This window comes from Rutidosis leptorrhynchoides, chromosome 2, assembly GCF_046630445.1.
Source record: "Rutidosis leptorrhynchoides isolate AG116_Rl617_1_P2 chromosome 2, CSIRO_AGI_Rlap_v1, whole genome shotgun sequence".
Classification (NCBI taxonomy): domain Eukaryota; kingdom Viridiplantae; phylum Streptophyta; class Magnoliopsida; order Asterales; family Asteraceae; genus Rutidosis; species Rutidosis leptorrhynchoides.
The window spans coordinates 483,784,850-483,807,591 of record NC_092334.1 but is presented as its reverse complement, the minus strand read 5'-3'; the positions used below and the strand labels follow the sequence as shown (position 1 = coordinate 483,807,591).

Sequence of the window (22,742 nt, the reverse complement as noted above, 5' to 3'; positions counted from 1 at the left end):
AATTCAGAGAGGGCGGCCGCCCCTCTCCCTCTCAACTAAGATCCGCCCCTGATGATGATGATAATGATAATAATATGAATAATTATGATAATGATAATTGTAACATCCCAGGTAACACGTTCCTCGTAGCATGATATTGTCCGCTTTGCCCGTAGGCGCACGGATTTTTCTTGGCAACCACACACGACGAGCACTTTCTCAGGAGGTCACCCATCCTGGTAGTGCCCTTACGTGAGCACGCTTAACTGCAGAGTTCTCATGGGATCTGCTGCGTTTGTGGTCCCAAAACGCGTCATGCTAGGAAAAGTCTCCACACCCTTATAAGGCATGCTTCGTTCCCCTCTCCAACCGATGTGGGACGGATGTAACACGGATGTTACAATCCCCCCCCTAATGGGACACAACGTCCTCGCTGTGCACGTTTGGTCCGGGGCCTGGCTCTGATACCATCTGTAACATCCCAGGTAACACGTTCCTCGAAGCATGATATTGTCCGCTTTGCCCGTAGGCGTACGGATTTTTCTTGGCAACCACACACGACGAGCACTTTTCCAGGAGGTCACCCATCCTGGTAGTGCCCATGCATGAGCACGCTTAACTGCAGAGTTCTCATGGGATCTGCTGTGCTTGTGGTCCCAAAACGCGTCATGCTAGGAAGGGTCTCCACACCCTTATAAGGCATGCTTCATTCCCCTCTCCAACCGATGTGGGATCGATGTAACACGGATGTTACAATAATGATAATAATAAGAATAATTAATAATTAATAATTGATGATTAATAATTAATAATAATAGTACAGTAATAATAATTATAATTATAATTATTTTAGTAACAATAATAATAATATCATCAAAGGTTCATTAATTCAGGAATATCAAGGTAAATTGTCGATCTTGGGATTGTAAGTTTAAGTCATATAGTGGACTAATTGTAAATATTTTTGGATAAACGTGATATGTGTTGCTTCCGTTTTGTTTAGTTCGGGGTTTAAAAGTGAAGTTTTGAAGGGGAAGAAGACATACAACATCAATTGCTTCGTATCATGTGTCAAATTTACAGGAATAAATGTGAAGTTGTTATGATAATATTATATTATAAGTATATTTATTTAGAGATTTCAAGAACAACAGTCAAAATTGGAAAAATTGACTTTCAAAAATTATCCTTTATATACTAAAAGAGGTGCTGAATTCAGTCGTCTTTTATTTCAGTTTATATACTAAAAGAGGTGCTGAATTCAGTCGTCTTTTATTTCAGGCAATGTCGTTTAACACATTAAGCTGGTATAAGAGATACTATGTGTTATTCTTAATCATAAAATCGTATCGTACACTCCACCGACTTAAATTCACATATACTTTTTGATGCAAACCTTGAAGCATAAATCCCAAATAACAAGATCGTGCGATTTCTTTGCCAAACTCTCATATGTTCAACCCTAATTTCAGTTTCTATATGTAACTCTATAAATCACATAATGGGTTACCAAGACGATCCGTAAGTTCTTATTCTCTCTAACTTCGGTTTTCATGTTCCACGATTGCCCTAGGGTTAGGGTTAATTAAGGTTATTTTGTTATTAGGTGTTCTAACTTAATGCAACGTAATTTTTTTTGTCTTTTTCGCTAATCATGTGTTTTCTATTGCGAATTAACCAAAAGTTATTATCCATGAAGATAAATATATTTATGTGGAGATTTTTGCGCATGTGTATCTCTTTTTCGCTACTATTATGACCCGTTGGTTTTCATTTGTTCCGAGAAAGATAAATATATTTATGTCGAGATTTTTGTGCAATTGTCTCCCTACTCGACTTAACTTGTCATCAAGGGATTTGGAACTTCAGTCCATCATTTGTCCTTTATGCAACCAAGGCGTGGAGGTGATGGATCAATTATTTTTTTCGTGTATTTTGGCCACAGACGTTTGGAATTGGATTAGAGTTTGGCTCGATTGTCATATGCCCGTGTTCAACTCATGGGATGAAGTGATGAGTTGGATCGATGATAGTGCTTGGCCGTAGAAGAAGAAACGTTATACTATGGGGATCATATTTACTTTCTTATGGGTAATTTGGAGGTTTCGGAATATCATTCTTTTTAATGATTCGTCATTGAAAAAATGTATGCTTTTTGATTTGGTTCGTTTATATTCTTTTAATTGGCTTAAAAATATGAGTCATTTAGTTTCAATTGGAACGTATGACTCCAAAAGTCTTTGTAAATATTTTTTTTAGCTTCTTGCTAGAGTTTTTAATAAAAAGTTGCCATTCAAAAAAAAAAAAAAAAAAAAGATAGACACTATTAGAACTTTAGAATGCCCAACTGATATGGAGTGGTTGAAGTACCACCAAAGTTCAACTTATGTTTTTTTGACTTAACACGTTATGAGTTGATATTTTCAATTATTTTTTGATAAATCATCATAATACTATACATATTTTATAATATGTGTGTACAATACAAATACAAATACTTAATAATGGTGGAATTATAAAAACATGAGAGCCATCAAGAATGAGAGGGAAACGTCAGCGTTTTTGCTTGAGAACGTTGAGAACCTCGACGTTCCACCACTCCGCTCTGACGTTCCCGAGGTTCCAAGTCAGAACTTCGGGTTTTTAAGGTTCCAATACATATTATTTATTTATTTTCCATTCTTTTTTCTTATTGCTCCAAATACAATAACGAACAACCCAAGGGCATTTGGTTTAACGGTATCGAAGAGTCCCTCTGACTTTGAGGTCATGATTTCGAGTCCTATTTAGGAACATTATTCGTGTAAACTTATATAGGGTACGTGAGTTTGTTGTTCTAAAAAATACAGTGAAATTCCTAGTATAAGCTTCAATTCAATGTTCAATGCTTTATTCGATCATGTATAGTGAGTTTGAAGGTTGAAGATGAATGTGAATATGAAGATATATGAATATGAACAACTCAGAATCTGAATATGAATAAACTTGTGTTATAAATCCGAGATTCATACAAGGATATAGCACGTGAATACAATCACAGATTGAATCCACGGCTCTCCTGGACTCATTCATAATTGTATGAATGATCACGGTTTAGCTCAAGTCTCTCAACAATGTGTTGAGCGAGTTTGGGATAAAACACCTAATGTGTGTGTATGACAATGAATGACCTATGTGACTAAGATGTGATGCATAAGTATTTATACTCCATACTAATGCTCACTTACATGCTAAACACATCACTCATGCTAAACACATCACACATGCACATTTCAAATTGGGCAACATAATCGATCTAATCAAATCGTTGACCGGAAGTAAACGAACCTTGACCTTTCGAATTCGAACTCGATTCTTTAAGTTATGATCTGTAATTTTGAAGAGAGAATCTTGTCATGATTTAGAACACTTCTACACTTTTAGTTTTTGTTATATCATTTCAGATCAATCCGGAACACAAATCAGTCACGTTTTGGTTAAAAGACGAATTCGAGATCAATCACTCAAAATCTGTTGTTGTCGATTCGTTCTGATGATGAATGAAGCTTAGGTTTTGTGTAAGGATCATATTTCAGTAATCAGTTGGTTGTAATCATCATTATTTGAGAAATTTAGTTTTTGAGCTCATGAATGATGAAGATGAACACTGTGCAGTAGCAGTTAAATATGAATATGAACTAAACATGAATTATTGAAGCTAGACTATGTGAGATTCGACTCTTTAGCTCTGATACCAATTGAAATTCCTAGTATAAGCTTCAATTCAATGTTCAATGCTTGATTCGATCATGTACAGTGAGTTTGAAGGTTGAAGATGAATGTGAATATGAATATGAAGATAAATGAATATGAACAACTCAGAATCTGAGTATGAATAAACTTGTGTTATAAATCTGAAATTCGTTCAACGATATAGCAAGTGCATTCAATCTTAGATTGAATCCACGGCTCTCTTGGACTCATTCATAATTATATGAATGATCACGGTTTAGCTCAAATCTCTCAACAATGTGTTGAGAGAGTTTGGGAATAAAACAAATAATGTTTGTGTATGACAATGAAAGACTTATGTGACTAAGATGTGATGCATAAATATTTATACTCCATACTTATGCTCACTTACATGCTAAACACATCACATATACACATCCCAAATTGGGTAACTTTGTGACTCCAACATACATCATAAACACTAAACCTAAACATTAATTATTTCACCTTTTCACCCTCAAAATTCCAAATGAAGTTCGAACTTGAACACCAAAAATACCGTCTCTACTCATCATGCTCATTGTGAACCTATCTATGTTTGGTAAACAAGGGGTGGCCCACCTTGAACACAATTCAATGGATTTAACAATTCAATGGATTTGTGAACATCTACATATGAGTCAAGTCGACCCATGTTTTTGAATGTTTGGTAACAATTCCAATGGACCAAAGTGGGAGATAGTGGACATACTTATCAGTTTGGTATCAAATGCTAATTGGAATATTTGTCTTCAAGATAGAGAATGAAGACTTTGGAATTATATTTAAAATTGGAATTTATATTCATACCATGTTAAAAAGTCATTTTGAACCAGTGAAACATATTAAAAAAAATAATAAAAAATTACAATCCCTGATGCACATGGCACAATAAAACCAGCTAGTACAAACTTAATACCATTACCATTGCATTAATATAAGGCTCATTCTTCATGCTATATGTCAACAATACCAAATGAAGAGAGTTGGTTAATTATATTTCAGTATCAGTATCAGTGTATCACATACATTAAACTAAAGTTTAAGTTACCCTGCATCTTTCATAATACTCATGAGCAAACATAAACAATGATCTCGATCCAATTTCATTTTCAGTGACCCGTACTTTGAGGCAAACGAAATGAACCACCAGCATAAAGCATTTGATAAACGGGTCGAATCCTGATGGTTAATACTACACTCAACAGTGAACTCACACAACACACACCAGCAAGAACGAAAAACGTGAGTCTGAAACAGTCTGGACCTGTGCAGGTGGACCCACCTTGCTTAGCTTCCTCTGTGTCATAAACGTAACCAGCAAGCATACCAGACAATAATAGCGCCCCAATCGGGTTCCCTAGTCCCATAAAGCTTAAAATTAAACCGAAATTCTTCAACCCGAAAAGCTCAGAGCATGTTGGAATCATAACACCAAACTGGACACCGTAACAGATTCCAAGCAACGCTGTTGCGATGTAGAGCGTCCCGTTTAGAGCTGACGCATACAAAAGATATGTCATCACCATAATTATTTGAGTTATTGTTGTCAAAAATGTGCGCGGAATCGTGTTTAACCTGAAAAAAACATTCAGATCAAATTATATAATGGCTGACCCTTTAAAAGCAAGCAAAGACCATTTCAACTCATTTACATATGCACGAGCCGATTTAGGTTGTGTTTTGACTCAAATAGGATTAAAGTAGGTTGCAAGTCAACCCGACCCACCAATGTAGCAATAACTTAGTGTTACCCGATGCATTTGAAGCTGGGACCTACCATATGGAGGTTGCTCCTGTCACATGTGTTGGAACTCGGTGCAGTTTATTTTCCGGCATCTGACTCTTTCGGGGTGGGTCTGGTCATAGAAAACATAGGGTCGGAGTGTCCCTACCAAACCTACACTTTTTAGACCTAAGGCAACCCTAACCAACCCGTTTTTACCAATACTAAAAAATGACCAGCGAATCTAACCCGAATGACCCATCTTGCGATCCCGACTCCCAAGAAGAAGATATACCTTACGAAATACTCTGAAACGACACCTCCTCCGAGCCGACCGAGAAAATTGCAGAAACTAAATAGACTCAACAAAGTAGTCGTATCATTAAATCCGAGCGAAACACCAATCTGGGCCAGATTGTTGAGAACGGTGACACCTGATCCAACACCAAGAAAATATACAAACCACAAAAGCCAGAAATCGGCCTTCACAACTGCTTCACGAAACGTAAAATCCTCACCTCTTCTTGGTCTTCTTTTCTTCTTAAGTTTGATAGCCCCTTCTCCAAACGCAAGTAACACATCCACCTCTGACATATCTTCACCGTCATTAAGATTCGTGTCGGAAACCGACTGTGGCATCAGCGGATCCGTTATGGTCAAATTGTCTGAAGAACTAGCTTCCCGATTTAGCTTCTTGCTCGAAGGAAATAACGTCATCTTAATGGGAATTGCAAGAGGTGCCAATAAAAGAACCACCATGATCGCAACAAACGTGTACGATAATGCATTGCTTATAGTCATAACGTCTTTCAATATCGTGGTTGTTAAAAGAAAGACTGCAAGAACGAGGCTCGCTAATTGAGTGAACAGAAAATGTGCGTCATCTGACGGGTCGGGTTCAGAAGCAGGAGTACATGGACGAACGTAATACATTAAAGCCAAACATATAATAGGGATACCGAGTGTAAAGAATAGTAATAAAGAAGATGAAGATCCTTTAAGCACCATTGTATAAATTTCGGTGAAGACTGCAGCACTGAGTCCAACGTAACCTTTTAGAATACCGGCGACGGTACCTCGGCTGATAGGGAAATTACGCATGTTGGTTACAACGACTGCTGTACCTAACCATGCACTGCTGTTGGTCGCAACAACAAGCGCAATCCATAACTGAAAGAAAACAAAAGATTTAACATCATTAAAGTTATAATAAATACACCAAAAAAATACAGAGAGAAAGTCAGAAAACTACCCGATTCCTGATAGTTGATTATATTAATCCTATAAATATTATGATCAATAGAAAATTTAAGATGAATAAAGACACTAAAATGAGGGTGACTACATGATTCCCAGTACTTGATAACATACGCCTATAGAATTGGTTATTCTGATATATACGGAGAACAAAGCATTAACGTATATGAATCATACTCAAAGGCAAAGCATTTAAGCTATTCTATATATATGAGTCGCCATACGGTAAAATATATGGAAAGGCAATTACCCAAGTCCTGATAAACTTGAATAAACTAAACCTATAAATAGTTATTAAGACGAATGTTCTACCTTGGAATAAAAAAAAAAGGAGTTATAAAATAAAGAAGCATAGATATAACATCTTTAGAGTTTACTGCTTGTTCATATCTAGCAGACATTTAAAACATATTATAGTATATTAAGAATCAAAAACTTTTATGTGCTATATTTACAACCTTTTATTTTACCCAAACGTCTGATTTACTAAACCTCAACCCAATTTGGATGCCACCCTTGGGACTTACTCTACTGATGGTCTTTTGGCCAATCAAAATTATTGGGTTTGTAAAAGGGTCATTGATTCTTAACATATAATGATATGTTGTAAACAATCATTTAGATATGCTCTTATAGTATTTAATTAGTATGAAATAGATATTACCTGCCTTTCTTTGAACACCGGGATTTAGTGATTTAGCCTGCCATGAGCTTAAAAACTTGTTTCAAGCTCTGATACCAGATTATAGGCTTAACAGACGTAGAGCTTATAATTGGGGAAGAAGGATGCAACGAAGACCCTACAGAAGAACTCTGGAAACACAATTAAATCCAGAACGACAGCTGGAGATATCACAACAAAGACGAGCAGGAATCGTACCTGCAGAAGTGTTGTATGGCAGTACCGGACAACCAACCACACATAGAGTTTATGAACATTACTCAGAAAGAAGAATAAGGTGTGCTGATGGAGATCAAGTTGAACTTGGTCTTTGCAATGAACAAAGTTATCAGGCCTTACGACAAGCAGGAATTCAACATATACACCTTGGTGTTTTCATGATAAGAATCCACACACTCCATAGAAGAAGTGCAGGAACAATGGCACTTATGGTATTACGAGATACCAGATGGAGTAATGAAGTCAGTATAATTGGAACCATGGAGGTAGATTTATCAGCTGGCACTCAGCTAGTATACATGGTACCTGGAATGATGTTAAGTCTGGAAGATTTCCATAATCACATCCAAGTGGTTATCCAGACACATGGTTATGAAGATTGGCAGGCAGGTGAAAGCAATCTTATAATTACCATGAATCTGATCGGAAGAATGACTAACACCAGTTACGCCGGTTTCGAATATAATGTTCAAAATGTTGTCGAACATTTAGCTACAAATGGTATTACAGCAATACCCGGTGAAAGAAGATCTATCACAGATCTTGAAGGAAGAAGATGGACGATAAAACCATCAGCATCAACATCTGTACGAGTACCTACAAGGGTGGAAGTAAATTCTAGGTTGGATAGATCAATCAGCTTAAGATTTGATAACCATAGAAGTCGACCACAGCCCCATCGTTACTCAGTAGATCAAAATGATAAAGAAATCCTTGATGAAGATGAAGAGGAGATCATTAATCTTTGTATTCAAAATGAAAGAAACCACAAACCATTTGATCCTTTTTGTAGCTGTGAAGATTGTATGGAGGAAGCACAAAGAGTTAATGATGAACCATTAAACCCAAAGAAAAGAGGAAATAAACCCAAAAGGAATAAAAGGAAACAGTGGGAAAAATGGTCAACATTGGGTGAAAATTCTGGAAAATGGGACTATTATGTTAATTATAGCCCTCCACCGGAAACAACACCAATTGAAGAAATAGTTGCTATGGGGTGGGATGATGAAGAACCAAGCAACAATAATTTCCAAAAGGAAGGAAGAGTGATAGTAAAAGAGGAAGATAATGAAGAAGTAGAAAAATATGAAAAGGAATTCATGGAAATGGTGGAGAATCTTAATTACTTGGGAATACCTTGCAATGCAGACAAGGAGAAATTTTGGATCAATCCTAATGACCAAGATCAAGGCAATAATACTGAAGAAAATTATTATAGCCCAGAAAATCAAGAAAGGATCCAACAAAGTAATAAAGATTATGAGGAATTCCAAGCTCAAGAAGAACAGAAGCAAGCAGAAATGGAACAAATGAAGTTATATATGCAAAGAGATGTCGGTGAATTCAGAACTGAAGAACTTGGATCCCCAAGTAATCCATATCATCCGAAAGACTTTTGGGATACACCCTTCAAATTCCCAAAAGAATCAGAAGAAGACAATGAAGATACTGAAGAAAATATAACAGAATTCTCAAGGGCATATGAACAGGGGAGAGAAATACCTGAAAATCCACCAGGTAATCATCAAGGAATATATATGGCCAAAGAAGATGAAGATCATGGGCTAGAATACCCAAGATTGAAGAAGGTTCAAGAAGCATTTGAAGCTGCATATCCTTTTGGTTCAACATCAGAAGTATCAGGGACATATGATCCACCACAAGATCATACACAAGGAATGGCTACATACCCACCAGCAGGAGGAAACTATAGATCGGTGTCATACCCAAGTCAAAGTAGTGGTAGAAGAACGTTCATGGGAAATTATGGTGATTATCATAATTCTCAGTGGACTTTACCATCAGCACAAGCAGAAAATGGTGCCATGCTTGTGTTGCCACCAGATCCAGGATTATGGGCAGATGTTATCTCAAGATGGGAATCAATAACCATCAATAACATCAACAATAGAACATGGAGTGATGCAAAAGAGGTTCTTCTATATGTAGAAAACCTACTTGGAGAGAATGAGAAGTTAATGTGGCAACAATGGCGTACTGCATTTCCAGATGCTTATCAAGCATTAGAATCAATGTACATGGATGCACAAAACATTACTTCTCAGGTCCGACAAATTATGATACTTGAAGATCCATACCGTGGATCAACAGAAGCACAAGAACGAGCATACAGAGATTTGGAAAGAATAACCTGTAATGATACAAAGGATCTCTGGAGTTTCTTACAAGAATTCCGAATCCTAGCCGCAAAATCAGGAAGAATGTATTTCCCGGAGACAACAAACAAGTTATTCACCAAACTACCACAATCTTTATCAAGAAAGATTGAAGGTGCTTTTAAAGAAAAGTATCCCGGCGTTTCAGCAGCAGTCTTACCAGCAATATACTTCATATACACATATGTTACAGATATGTGCACGGAAGCTGCTCTGCAAAAGGAATTAAGAGATTTATCGGTATGTTCCACGATTCATATACCAGGATTTTACAAATCCAAAAAGAAATTTGGGCTAAGAAAATCAAGAACATACAAAGGAAAACCTCACAAAACACATGTTAGGGTTTTCAAAAATAAATACAAAGGTGACAGCAGCCGAATTTCCAAATGTAAATGCTACATTTGTGGAAAAGAAGGACATTTTGCTAGAGAATGCAAAAGCTCTACAGGAAACATAGCCAGAAAATCAGTCATGGAAAATTTGGATATAAAGGAAGACTGGGATGTTGTATCTGCAGATCAAAGTGATAATGATACAGTTTACAGTGTATCAGAAAATGAAGCAGGATCAACATTTCAAAATATTGGGGCTATGGTAGAAGATGACCCGTTGGAAGAATATTGTTTTATGATGTATCCAACACCGGATAATCAATCACAAAAGAGTTCATGGAGGCCAAACAAAGACTTACCTCCAGAAAGTCAAGTATGTGAGCACACATGGCAAGAAAATGAAATAACTAACCTAACATTATGTTATTTCTGCTACATACATACAACTGCCACGTCAAGATTGCGTTGCCCAAAATGCGAACAGATAAACGTTCTTTTAGAACAAGAGGTGATTAAATCATCAGTTACAACGGATGAAGTAAAAAGGAAGAGAGTAATCAACCAGCTATACAATGTTGAACTGGAATTTGATATTCCAGGAATTAAATTGTTTACTCTAAAGGCAATTATTGACACAGGAGCAACATCATGTTGTGTCAATAAGTCAAAAATCACAATGGAAGCCCTTGAACCATTAGGAAAATCAGTTTCCTTTAGTGGTTTAAATGGAAGTGAATGGGCAACTCACAGAGTTAGAGCTGGAAATTTCTTGATAGCAGGAAATAAATTTAGAATTCCTCTAATTTATGCTTTGAACATGAAGTCAAATGATGGGATTGATATGCTCATTGGAGCAAATTTCCTACGATCAATGAATGGTGGAATTCGAATTGAAGGCGATGAAATAACTTTCTATAAGAAAGTTACGAAGATTAAAACTTTACCAACAACGAAAATCGAAATACCTGCAATCCGAGAATTAGCTATGAATGAAGAAGAATATATTCAACTTCAAGAATATATCTTCTTTTCTCAGGAGGATGAAAGGAGACTACATTCCGATTTCCAACCGATCCTTGAGAATCTGAAGAATCAAGGTTATATTGGTAATGATCCTTTGAAACACTGGAAGAAAAATGGGGAATTATGCAAACTTGATATCATAAATCCTGATATCACAATTCAAGACAAGCAGATCAAACACGTCACTCCAGCCATGGAAGAAACTTTCAAAAGGCACATTAATGCTTTACTTGAAATTGGGGTCATACAACCTTCAAAATCTAGACATCGTACAATGGCTATGATAGTTAATTCTGGAGTCACAATTGATCCAGTCACCGGAAAGGAGGTACGAGGAAAGGAAAGGATGGTTTTCAATTACAAGACTTTGAATGATAATACCTATAAAGATCAATATTCGTTACCTGGAATTAATACTCTGATCCAAAGAATAGGTAATGCCAAGGTTTATTCAAAGTTTGATTTGAAATCTGGTTTTCATCAAGTAGCCATGGAGGAAGGTTCAATACCATGGACTGCATTTATAACCCCAACAGGGTTATATGAATGGCTGGTCATGCCATTCGGATTAAAGAATGCGCCTGCGGTATTTCAAAGAAAGATGGATAAATGTTTTAGAGGATACGAACATTTCACAGCAGTATATATTGATGATATACTGGTTTTCTCAAAAGACTTGAAAGAACATAAAAGGCATTTGCAGAAAGTTTTGGATATATGTAAGACCAATGGACTGGTATTATCTCCCACAAAGATGAAGATGGCGGTCAAAGAAATTGATTTTCTTGGAGTCACGATTGGAGAAAGTAGTTTGAAACTACAACCTCACATAATCACCAAAATCTGTGACTTTGATGAAGAAAAACTCAAAACAAAAAGTGGTTTAAGATCATTCTTAGGAATACTTAATTATGGCAGAAAATTCATTCCAAAATTAAGTATATTACTAGGACCACTTTATGAGAAGACAACGCCGCATGGTGATAAAAGATTAAAGCCTTCAGACTTCAAAATAATAAATGAAATCAAGAAAAAGGTGAAAAGTCTACCGGATCTGAAGATACCTCCAGAAGATGCTTACATCGTTATTGAGACAGACGGATGTGCAGAAGGTTGGGGAGCTGTTTGCAAATGGAAGAAAGCCAAGAATGATTCAAAATCAACAGAGTTAGTTTGCGCTTACAATAGCGGCAAATTCAAGAATGTTCAATCAACAATTGATGCGGAAATCAATGCCTGTGTTGAAGCCCTGGAAAAATTCAAAATATACTATCTCGACAAGAAGGAGGTCACATTAAGATCAGACTGCCAGGCTATCATCAGCTTTTACAACAAAACAAACTCAAACAAATCATCAAGAGTTCGATGGATGAGATTTGCTGATGCAATAACTGGGACAGGCGTTAAAATTAATATTGAACATATTGATGGCAAAAACAACATTTTGGCAGATTCTCTGTCACGTATAATTAACTTTTGTTTTGCAGAATGTATTCCAGAAGAGATATCCAACAAAGAAGAGAAGAGAGCTCTTATGCACATAATCCTAGGAGAAACTTTACACCAATTGGAACAACAAGAACCAAGTTTACAGAACGGGAAGCAGAACTACGAAGAAGTCATTCAGCTTTCCAAGAAATGCCAAGAATATATGCAGGCATACCACTCCACAGACCAGCAGATAAAGCAGATCAGTATAGAGAATTCATCATCAAAAGCGATCAATCACCGATTACCGTGGAACTCGCAGGAGCACTTGAATGGGCTGCCAAAGATATTGAGGCCCAAGCAATTCACGAATCAATTGAAGCCACCAGACGACTACAAATCATTATGGATACAAGGGCCCAAATATGTTGGTCCAGAACAGCCAGAGACAACTATTGGGGTGACCATTGGCCCAATGTTAGAACACAAACCCAAAGGATCAAAGAAATACTCATTGAACTCGAGAAACTTGGACAAGAGGTGTCCAAAAGTCCAGTTTGAATAATCCAGTCCGGGCCCAAGCCCAACTTCTAGATCATCTAGAAGGAATGACGTAAGGGCTTACGTTTTGCTAGACGTTCGAATCTTTATCTTGTTAAGAACAAGTTTCTAATCTTAAACAAGAAAGCAGAATAGTAAAGCAAACCTTAATATTATCTGAAATATTACAATGAGAGTAGTGAGTGTTGAGTGTGTATTCGATGATGAATACTGACTCAAATGAGGCTTTTTATAGCCAACTTACAAGGAAAACGATAAAACATACATAATAGCGCACTAGGCGCACTTACAAAGAAACAATTATTTATTTGACTAAGTGGATACTTTCGGCACACTGGATCCACCACTTTGTTTCTTTAATTCTTAAACCGCACACTTGTATAAACAAAAGATGATGGGATGGTCCCACTATCCATTATGAAGATTCGAACGTCTAGCAAAACGTAAGCCCTTACGTCATTCCTTCTAGATGATCTAGAAGTTGGGCTTGGGCCCGGACTGGATTATTCAAACTGGACTTTTGGACACCTCTTGTCCAAGTTTCTCGAGTTCAATGAGTATTTCTTTGATCCTTTGGGTTTGTGTTCTAACATTGGGCCAATGGTCACCCCAATAGTTGTCTCTGGCTGTTCTGGACCAACATATTTGGGCCCTTGTATCCATAATGATTTGTAGTCGTCTGGTGGCTTCAATTGATTCGTGAATTGCTTGGGCCTCAATATCTTTGGCAGCCCATTCAAGTGCTCCTGCGAGTTCCACGGTAATCGGTGATTGATCGCTTTTGATGATGAATTCTCTATACTGATCTGCTTTATCTGCTGGTCTGTGGAGTGGTATGCCTGCATATATTCTTGGCATTTCTTGGAAAGCTGAATGACTTCTTCGTAGTTCTGCTTCCCGTTCTGTAAACTTGGTTCTTGTTGTTCCAATTGGTGTAAAGTTTCTCCTAGGATTATGTGCATAAGAGCTCTCTTCTCTTCCTTGTTGGATATCTCTTCTGGAATACATTCTGCAAAACAAAAGTTAATTATACGTGACAGAGAATCTGCCAAAATGTTGTTTTTGCCATCAATATGTTCAATATTAATTTTAACGCCTGTCCCAGTTATTGCATCAGCAAATCTCATCCATCGAACTCTTGATGATTTGTTTGAGTTTGTTTTGTTGTAAAAGCTGATGATAGCCTGGCAGTCTGATCTTAATGTGACCTCCTTCTTGTCAAGATAGTATATTTTGAATTTTTCCAGGGCTTCAACACAGGCATTGATTTCCGCATCAATTGTTGATTGAACATTCTTGAATTTGCCGCTATTGTAAGCGCAAACTAACTCTGTTGATTTTGAATCATTCTTGGCTTTCTTCCATTTGCAAACAGCTCCCCAACCTTCTGCACATCCGTCTGTCTCAATAACGATGTAAGCATCTTCTGGAGGTATCTTCAGATCCGGTAGACTTTTCACCTTTTTCTTGATTTCATTTATTATTTTGAAGTCTGAAGGCTTTAATCTTTTATCACCATGCGGCGTTGTCTTCTCATAAAGTGGTCCTAGTAATATACTTAATTTTGGAATGAATTTTCTGCCATAATTAAGTATTCCTAAGAATGATCTTAAACCACTTTTTGTTTTGAGTTTTTCTTCATCAAAGTCACAGATTTTGGTGATTATGTGAGGTTGTAGTTTCAAACTACTTTCTCCAATCGTGACTCCAAGAAAATCAATTTCTTTGACCGCCATCTTCATCTTTGTGGGAGATAATACCAGTCCATTGGTCTTACATATATCCAAAACTTTCTGCAAATGCCTTTTATGTTCTTTCAAGTCTTTTGAGAAAACCAGTATATCATCAATATATACTGCTGTGAAATGTTCGTATCCTCTAAAACATTTATCCATCTTTCTTTGAAATACCGCAGGCGCATTCTTTAATCCGAATGGCATGACCAGCCATTCATATAACCCTGTTGGGGTTATAAATGCAGTCCATGGTATTGAACCTTCCTCCATGGCTACTTGATGAAAACCAGATTTCAAATCAAACTTTGAATAAACCTTGGCATTACCTATTCTTTGGATCAGAGTATTAATTCCAGGTAACGAATATTGATCTTTATAGGTATTATCATTCAAAGTCTTGTAATTGAAAACCATCCTTTCCTTTCCTCGTACCTCCTTTCCGGTGACTGGATCAATTGTGACTCCAGAATTAACTATCATAGCCATTGTACGATGTCTAGATTTTGAAGGTTGTATGACCCCAATTTCAAGTAAAGCATTAATGTGCCTTTTGAAAGTTTCTTCCATGGCTGGAGTGACGTGTTTGATCTGCTTGTCTTGAATTGTGATATCAGGATTTATGATATCAAGTTTGCATAATTCCCCATTTTTCTTCCAGTGTTTCAAAGGATCATTACCAATATAACCTTGATTCTTCAGATTCTCAAGGATCGGTTGGAAATCGGAATGTAGTCTCCTTTCATCCTCCTGAGAAAAGAAGATATATTCTTGAAGTTGAATATATTCTTCTTCATTCATAGCTAATTCTCGGATTGCAGGTATTTCGATTTCCGTTGTTGGTAAAGTTTTAATCTTCGTAACTTTCTTATAGAAAGTTATTTCATCGCCTTCAATTCGAATTCCACCATTCATTGATAGTAGGAAATTTGCTCCAATGAGCATATCAATCCCATCATTTGACTTCATGTTCAAAGCATAAATTAGAGGAATTCTAAATTTATTTCCTGCTATCAAGAAATTTCCAGCTCTAACTCTGTGAGTTGCCCATTCACTTCCATTTAAACCACTAAAGGAAACTGATTTTCCTAATGGTTCAAGGGCTTCCATTGTGATTTTTGACTTATTGACACAACATGATGTTGCTCCTGTGTCAATAATTGCCTTTAGAGTAAACAATTTAATTCCTGGAATATCAAATTCCAGTTCAACATTGTATAGCTGGTTGATTACTCTCTTCATTTTTACTTCATCCGTTGTAACTGATGATTTAATCACCTCTTGTTCTAAAAGAACGTTTATCTGTTGGTTTGGTAATGGTGGGTACTCTTCTTGTGAATATCCTGGATTTACCAAATTATTCATTTCTTGCCTCAGATGATTAATTTGTTCTTCGTACTTATCTCGTTCCTTTTCCATATTGGACTGAAGCATATTGACTTCGTGTTTATGCTTCCATCTTGCATTGTCCAATTCTTCAGATAACAATTTCATTTCATATTCGAAGCCCAACTTTTCTTCTTTATGAACCCTTTTGATATATTCCATATCCTTATGGAATTGTTCTCTTTCTTGTGCCAGGGTTGTCTTCATCCTTTCCTCCATCAAACTTCGCTCTAACTTTTCTTCTGCCAATTGCTGAACTACTTCTTGCCATTTTTTATCCTTTTCTTCTAAAATCTTTACAAATTCACTTGCTTGTAAGGATGATGATGTAGTTGCAGTTGCTTCAAATGGTCTTTTTATCTGGATTTTCTTTCCCAGATAATTCGATGCACATAGACCACAGGCTGTAATTTCGCATTTTGGGCAATGCAATCTTGACGTGGCAGTTGTATGTATGTAGCAGAAATAACATAATGTTAGGTTAGTTATTTCATTTTCTTGCCATGTGTGCTCACATACTTGACTTTCTGGAGGTAAGTCTTTGTTTGGCCTCCATGAACTCTTTTGTGATTGATTATCCGGTGTTGGATACATCATAAAACAATATTCTTCCAACGGGTCATCTTCTACCATAGCCCCAATATTTTGAAATGTTGATCCTGCTTCATTTTCTGATACACTGTAAACTGTATCATTATCACTTTGATCTGCAGATACAACATCCCAGTCTTCCTTTATATCCAAATTTTCCATGACTGATTTTCTGGCTATGTTTCCTGTAGAGCTTTTGCATTCTCTAGCAAAATGTCCTTCTTTTCCACAAATGTAGCATTTACATTTGGAAATTCGGCTGCTGTCACCTTTGTATTTATTTTTGAAAACCCTAACATGTGTTTTGTGAGGTTTTCCTTTGTATGTTCTTGATTTTCTTAGCCCAAATTTCTTTTTGGATTTGTAAAATCCTGGTATATGAATCGTGGAACATACCGATAAATCTCTTAATTCCTTTTGCAGAGCAGCTTCCGTGCACATATCTGTAACATATGTGTATATGAAGTATATTGCTGGTAAGACTGCTGCTGAAACGCCGGGATACTTTTCTTTAAAAGCACCTTCAATCTTTCTTGATAAAGATTGTGGTAGTTTGGTGAATAACTTGTTTGTTGTCTCCGGGAAATACATTCTTCCTGATTTTGCGGCTAGGATTCGGAATTCTTGTAAGAAACTCCAGAGATCCTTTGTATCATTACAGGTTATTCTTTCCAAATCTCTGTATGCTCGTTCTTGTGCTTCTGTTGATCCACGGTATGGATCTTCAAGTATCATAATTTGTCGGACCTGAGAAGTAATGTTTTGTGCATCCATGTACATTGATTCTAATGCTTGATAAGCATCTGGAAATGCAGTACGCCATTGTTGCCACATTAACTTCTCATTCTCTCCAAGTAGGTTTTCTACATATAGAAGAACCTCTTTTGCATCACTCCATGTTCTATTGTTGATGTTATTGATGGTTATTGATTCCCATCTTGAGATAACATCTGCCCATAATCCTGGATCTGGTGGCAACACAAGCATGGCACCATTTTCTGCTTGTGCTGATGGTAAAGTCCACTGAGAATTATGATAATCACCATAATTTCCCATGAACGTTCTTCTACCACTACTTTGACTTGGGTATGACACCGATCTATAGTTTCCTCCTGCTGGTGGGTATGTAGCCATTCCTTGTGTATGATCTTGTGGTGGATCATATGTCCCTGATACTTCTGATGTTGAACCAAAAGGATATGCAGCTTCAAATGCTTCTTGAACCTTCTTCAATCTTGGGTATTCTAGCCCATGATCTTCATCTTCTTTGGCCATATATATTCCTTGATGATTACCTGGTGGATTTTCAGGTATTTCTCTCCCCTGTTCATATGCCCTTGAGAATTCTGTTATATTTTCTTCAGTATCTTCATTGTCTTCTTCTGATTCTTTTGGGAATTTGAAGGGTGTATCCCAAAAGTCTTTCGGATGATATGGATTACTTGGGGATCCAAGTTCTTCAGTTCTGAATTCACCGACATCTCTTTGCATATATAACTTCATTTGTTCCATTTCTGCTTGCTTCTGTTCTTCTTGAGCTTGGAATTCCTCATAATCTTTATTACTTTGTTGGATCCTTTCTTGATTTTCTGGGCTATAATAATTTTCTTCAGTATTATTGCCTTGATCTTGGTCATTAGGATTGATCCAAAATTTCTCCTTGTCTGCATTGCAAGGTATTCCCAAGTAATTAAGATTCTCCACCATTTCCATGAATTCCTTTTCATATTTTTCTACTTCTTCATTATCTTCCTCTTTTACTATCACTCTTCCTTCCTTTTGGAAATTATTGTTGCTTGGTTCTTCATCATCCCACCCCATAGCAACTATTTCTTCAATTGGTGTTGTTTCCGGTGGAGGGCTATAATTAACATAATAGTCCCATTTTCCAGAATTTTCACCCAATGTTGACCATTTTTCCCACTGTTTCCTTTTATTCCTTTTGGGTTTATTTCCTCTTTTCTTTGGGTTTAATGGTTCATCATTAACTCTTTGTGCTTCCTCCATACAATCTTCACAGCTACAAAAAGGATCAAATGGTTTGTGGTTTCTTTCATTTTGAATACAAAGATTAATGATCTCCTCTTCATCTTCATCAAGGATTTCTTTATCATTTTGATCTACTGAGTAACGATGGGGCTGTGGTCGACTTCTATGGTTATCAAATCTTAAGCTGATTGATCTATCCAACCTAGAATTTACTTCCACCCTTGTAGGTACTCGTACAGATGTTGATGCTGATGGTTTTATCGTCCATCTTCTTCCTTCAAGATCTGTGATAGATCTTCTTTCACCGGGTATTGCTGTAATACCATTTGTAGCTAAATGTTCGACAACATTTTGAACATTATATTCGAAACCGGCGTAACTGGTGTTAGTCATTCTTCCGATCAGATTCATGGTAATTATAAGATTGCTTTCACCTGCCTGCCAATCTTCATAACCATGTGTCTGGATAACCACTTGGATGTGATTATGGAAATCTTCCAGACTTAACATCATTCCAGGTACCATGTATACTAGCTGAGTGCCAGCTGATAAATCTACCTCCATGGTTCCAATTATACTGACTTCATTACTCCATCTGGTATCTCGTAATACCATAAGTGCCATTGTTCCTGCACTTCTTCTATGGAGTGTGTGGATTCTTATCATGAAAACACCAAGGTGTATATGTTGAATTCCTGCTTGTCGTAAGGCCTGATAACTTTGTTCATTGCAAAGACCAAGTTCAACTTGATCTCCATCAGCACACCTTATTCTTCTTTCTGAGTAATGTTCATAAACTCTATGTGTGGTTGGTTGTCCGGTACTGCCATACAACACTTCTGCAGGTACGATTCCTGCTCGTCTTTGTTGTGATATCTCCAGCTGTCGTTCTGGATTTAATTGTGTTTCCAGAGTTCTTCTGTAGGGTCTTCGTTGCATCCTTCTTCCCCAATTATAAGCTCTACGTCTGTTAAGCCTATAATCTCGTATCTGATCTTCCTGTGTAGGTGGTGCGTTGTTTGTGACTGTTTCTGTCACAACTGGTCTTGTTGGTAAGCGATTCATTTCTTCTTAGAAAATTCTTCGTCAAATATTTTCTTCGGATCTTTGTAGAAATAAATTTGACCTTTTTCTTTCTTTGGGGGTAAAGTCTTTTCTCCGATCGTAAACTTATCTAATCGGCTAGATAAGTTTGCAATTGAATCTTCAAGTCCTTCAGGTGACTTGCCTTTGTTGCTTTGAACGATCTCTTCGAGTTTGGATAATTTATCTTGCAGACCCTCAAGACTTCTGGCTTGATTAGCAAGAAAATACAGAATTGTGTTATTCTGTTTAATTATCGTTGTGTTTTGCTCCGAAACTTTTGTAACAGATGAGGTTTTAACGAATCCAACTCCTGGTGGGTCAAGTGATGCAGTATTCTCTAAAGCTTCTTGATATTCTGTACTTGACTTTTGCACAGCCAAGCTCATTAAGCACTTAAATTAACTAAAGATCTTAACCACAAGATTCAAAGTGTAGAACATCTTCTTCACTCGGTTAAGAATTTAATTGCATTCATTAATTTGCTTGAAATCCAAGGGATCAATGAGAGCGCGACATGTGGCGCGAAAATCACATGTGATTGGAAAAAAAAAAAAAAGTTACGAAAAAAAAATTTTCGGAATTTTTTTTTTGAAATTTTTTTTACAATCACATGTGATTCTGCATGTCAATCACATGTGATTATGCATGTCAAATCCAATCACATGTGATTATGCATGTCAAATCCAATCACATGTGATTGTACAATTCAATCACATGTGATTGTGCAGGTAAATCACATGTGATTGTAGAAAAAAATTTGAGAAAAAAAAAATTTTCGAAAATTTTTTTTAAAAAAAATAAATTTTTTCCTAAAAAAAAATTTTTTTTTGGAATTTTTTTTCAATCACATGTGATTTCGCGCCACATGTCACGCTCTCATTGATCCCTTTGATCTCAACTTAATTTATGAATTCAAATGAATATTCCCCAACATCTTTAACCTCAAGAATCATTCCCTTCTGATAAAATCTATATGGGTCGGTAGAATATTTAAAATTTTGAAAAAGAAGTGTTTAGAGTTGGAGAAATAATTACGTTTACATAAGGTTAACAACTTCAAGATCATACCTTAAATGATAAAACCAAATAGGTAAGTAAAAAATAAAAATTGGATTTTTTGATAGAAAAGATAATATAAACTGGAAAGAAAATCATGATATATATAGATAACATTAAGCTCAAGAATACTACCCTACTGCTAAAATTTAAATGGGTTGGTGAAAAATCCATTTTCTGATAAGACCGTCACAACAAATTTCTAATTAAAAACATAACCAAGATACAAAAAGATGACATTATAAAGCTCTAAAAATTACGTATATCCTAATGAAAATATCTAATTGCGTAGCAGGGTAGGTAAATATTTCAACTTTTTGATTAGAACTGTAAAAAAAAAAATAAAGTATATGTCAGAACAATTCCAACAAGATACAAAATCAAGATAAGCAAGATAACATTTTTAAGCTCAAGAGTCATACCCAGATGATAAAATCTAATTGGGTAGGTAAAAGCTTCAATTTTCCGGAAAAAAAAAATATAAAAAAATAAAAGTATAACTATAACTACCATTCAAATTCTAATAGGAAACGGAATCAAGATACATAAATAAAACATTTTTAAGCTAAAAAATAATACACCCTGATAATAAGATCAAAATTGGTAGGTACAAAATTCAATTTACTGATAAAAAAAAAAAAAAATTGAACAAAAAGAGGTTTTAATACTTACAACCCAGTAAGGCATATTGTGAATAGTTTCACTAACAGCAAGCCAAATGACACCATAACCAAAAAAAGAAGCAAGAACACCGATTGAAAGAACAACCCAGGGTGGGTATTTATTTGATGCAATGCCTGGAAGTATACCAACATTTTCCCCAAAATCATTAGCAACACCAAGAATTGTAAGTTGTTGTTGAGATAAATTTAATACTGATTTCAAAGCATGTGAGTAAAGTGGGAATGAGTATGCGTTGCCGGAAGCAATAGTGATCCACACGGCGGATGCTAGACCCACCCACGGTGGCCGGCTTCCTGCTTTTAACTCCGGCATCGCATATGTTATTGAAATTTTTTAAGGTTTGTGCTTTTGCCTTTTGGACAAAAAGTCCCGGTTTTTAAGCTTATTATTTTATTTTATTTTTGTTTATTCTTACCATTAACTCAAAAGTCGAGGACTATTTGGGGATGTAGAGAAACACGTTTTCAAATATGTACTTATGTAAGGTGACTTTAAGTTTACGTTTAGTTTTCTTTATTATTTAAAGTTCCTAAATTAAATTAAAATATATAATATAATAATGACCGAGAGTATGTTTTAGTTACATCTAAGTGATTCTGCACCAATAAAATTTTTCCTTACACTTACAGTACAATATTATAATATATTTTTGATGATGTATGAAAATTTTAGTAGTGTAGAGATTATCACATTTATTCATAACCTTTAAACAACGTCTTAAAATAGAAAATATCAAACTAAGCTTTAAGAAACAAAAAAAAAAAAAAGTCATAATAATATTAATTGAGGTTACTAATATCTTAAGGACTCACATTACATAGAAGTAGAGATCTTTTCTTTTATTTTCGTATTGATCGTCTTGATTGAAATGTCCCGTTCTTATTGATTAAAAACGTTCCATATTAATTGATTTCGTTGCGAGGTTTTGACCTCTATATGAGACGTTTTTCAAAGACTGCATTCATTTTAAAACAAACCATAACCTTTATTTCATCAATAAAGGTTTAAAAAGCTTTACGTAGATTATCAAATAATGATAATCTAAAATATCCTGTTTACACACGACCATTACATAATGGT

The 22,742-nt window shown here is 36.0% G+C and overlaps 1 protein-coding gene across 1 annotated transcript; it reads right to left on the bottom strand.

Annotated features, from left to right (window-relative positions):
• Positions 1-4,604: 4,604 nt before the first annotated feature.
• Positions 4,605-21,998, bottom strand: LOC139892646 (protein NUCLEAR FUSION DEFECTIVE 4-like). Its single transcript, XM_071875753.1, has 3 exons — positions 21,651-21,998; positions 5,751-6,625; positions 4,605-5,307 (listed from the first exon to the last, which is right to left on the bottom strand). The coding sequence occupies exons 1-3, from the start codon at positions 21,972-21,974 to the stop codon at positions 4,842-4,844; spliced, it is 1,665 nt and encodes a 554-aa protein (XP_071731854.1). The 5' UTR covers positions 21,975-21,998; the 3' UTR covers positions 4,605-4,841.
• Positions 21,999-22,742: the final 744 nt, after the last annotated feature.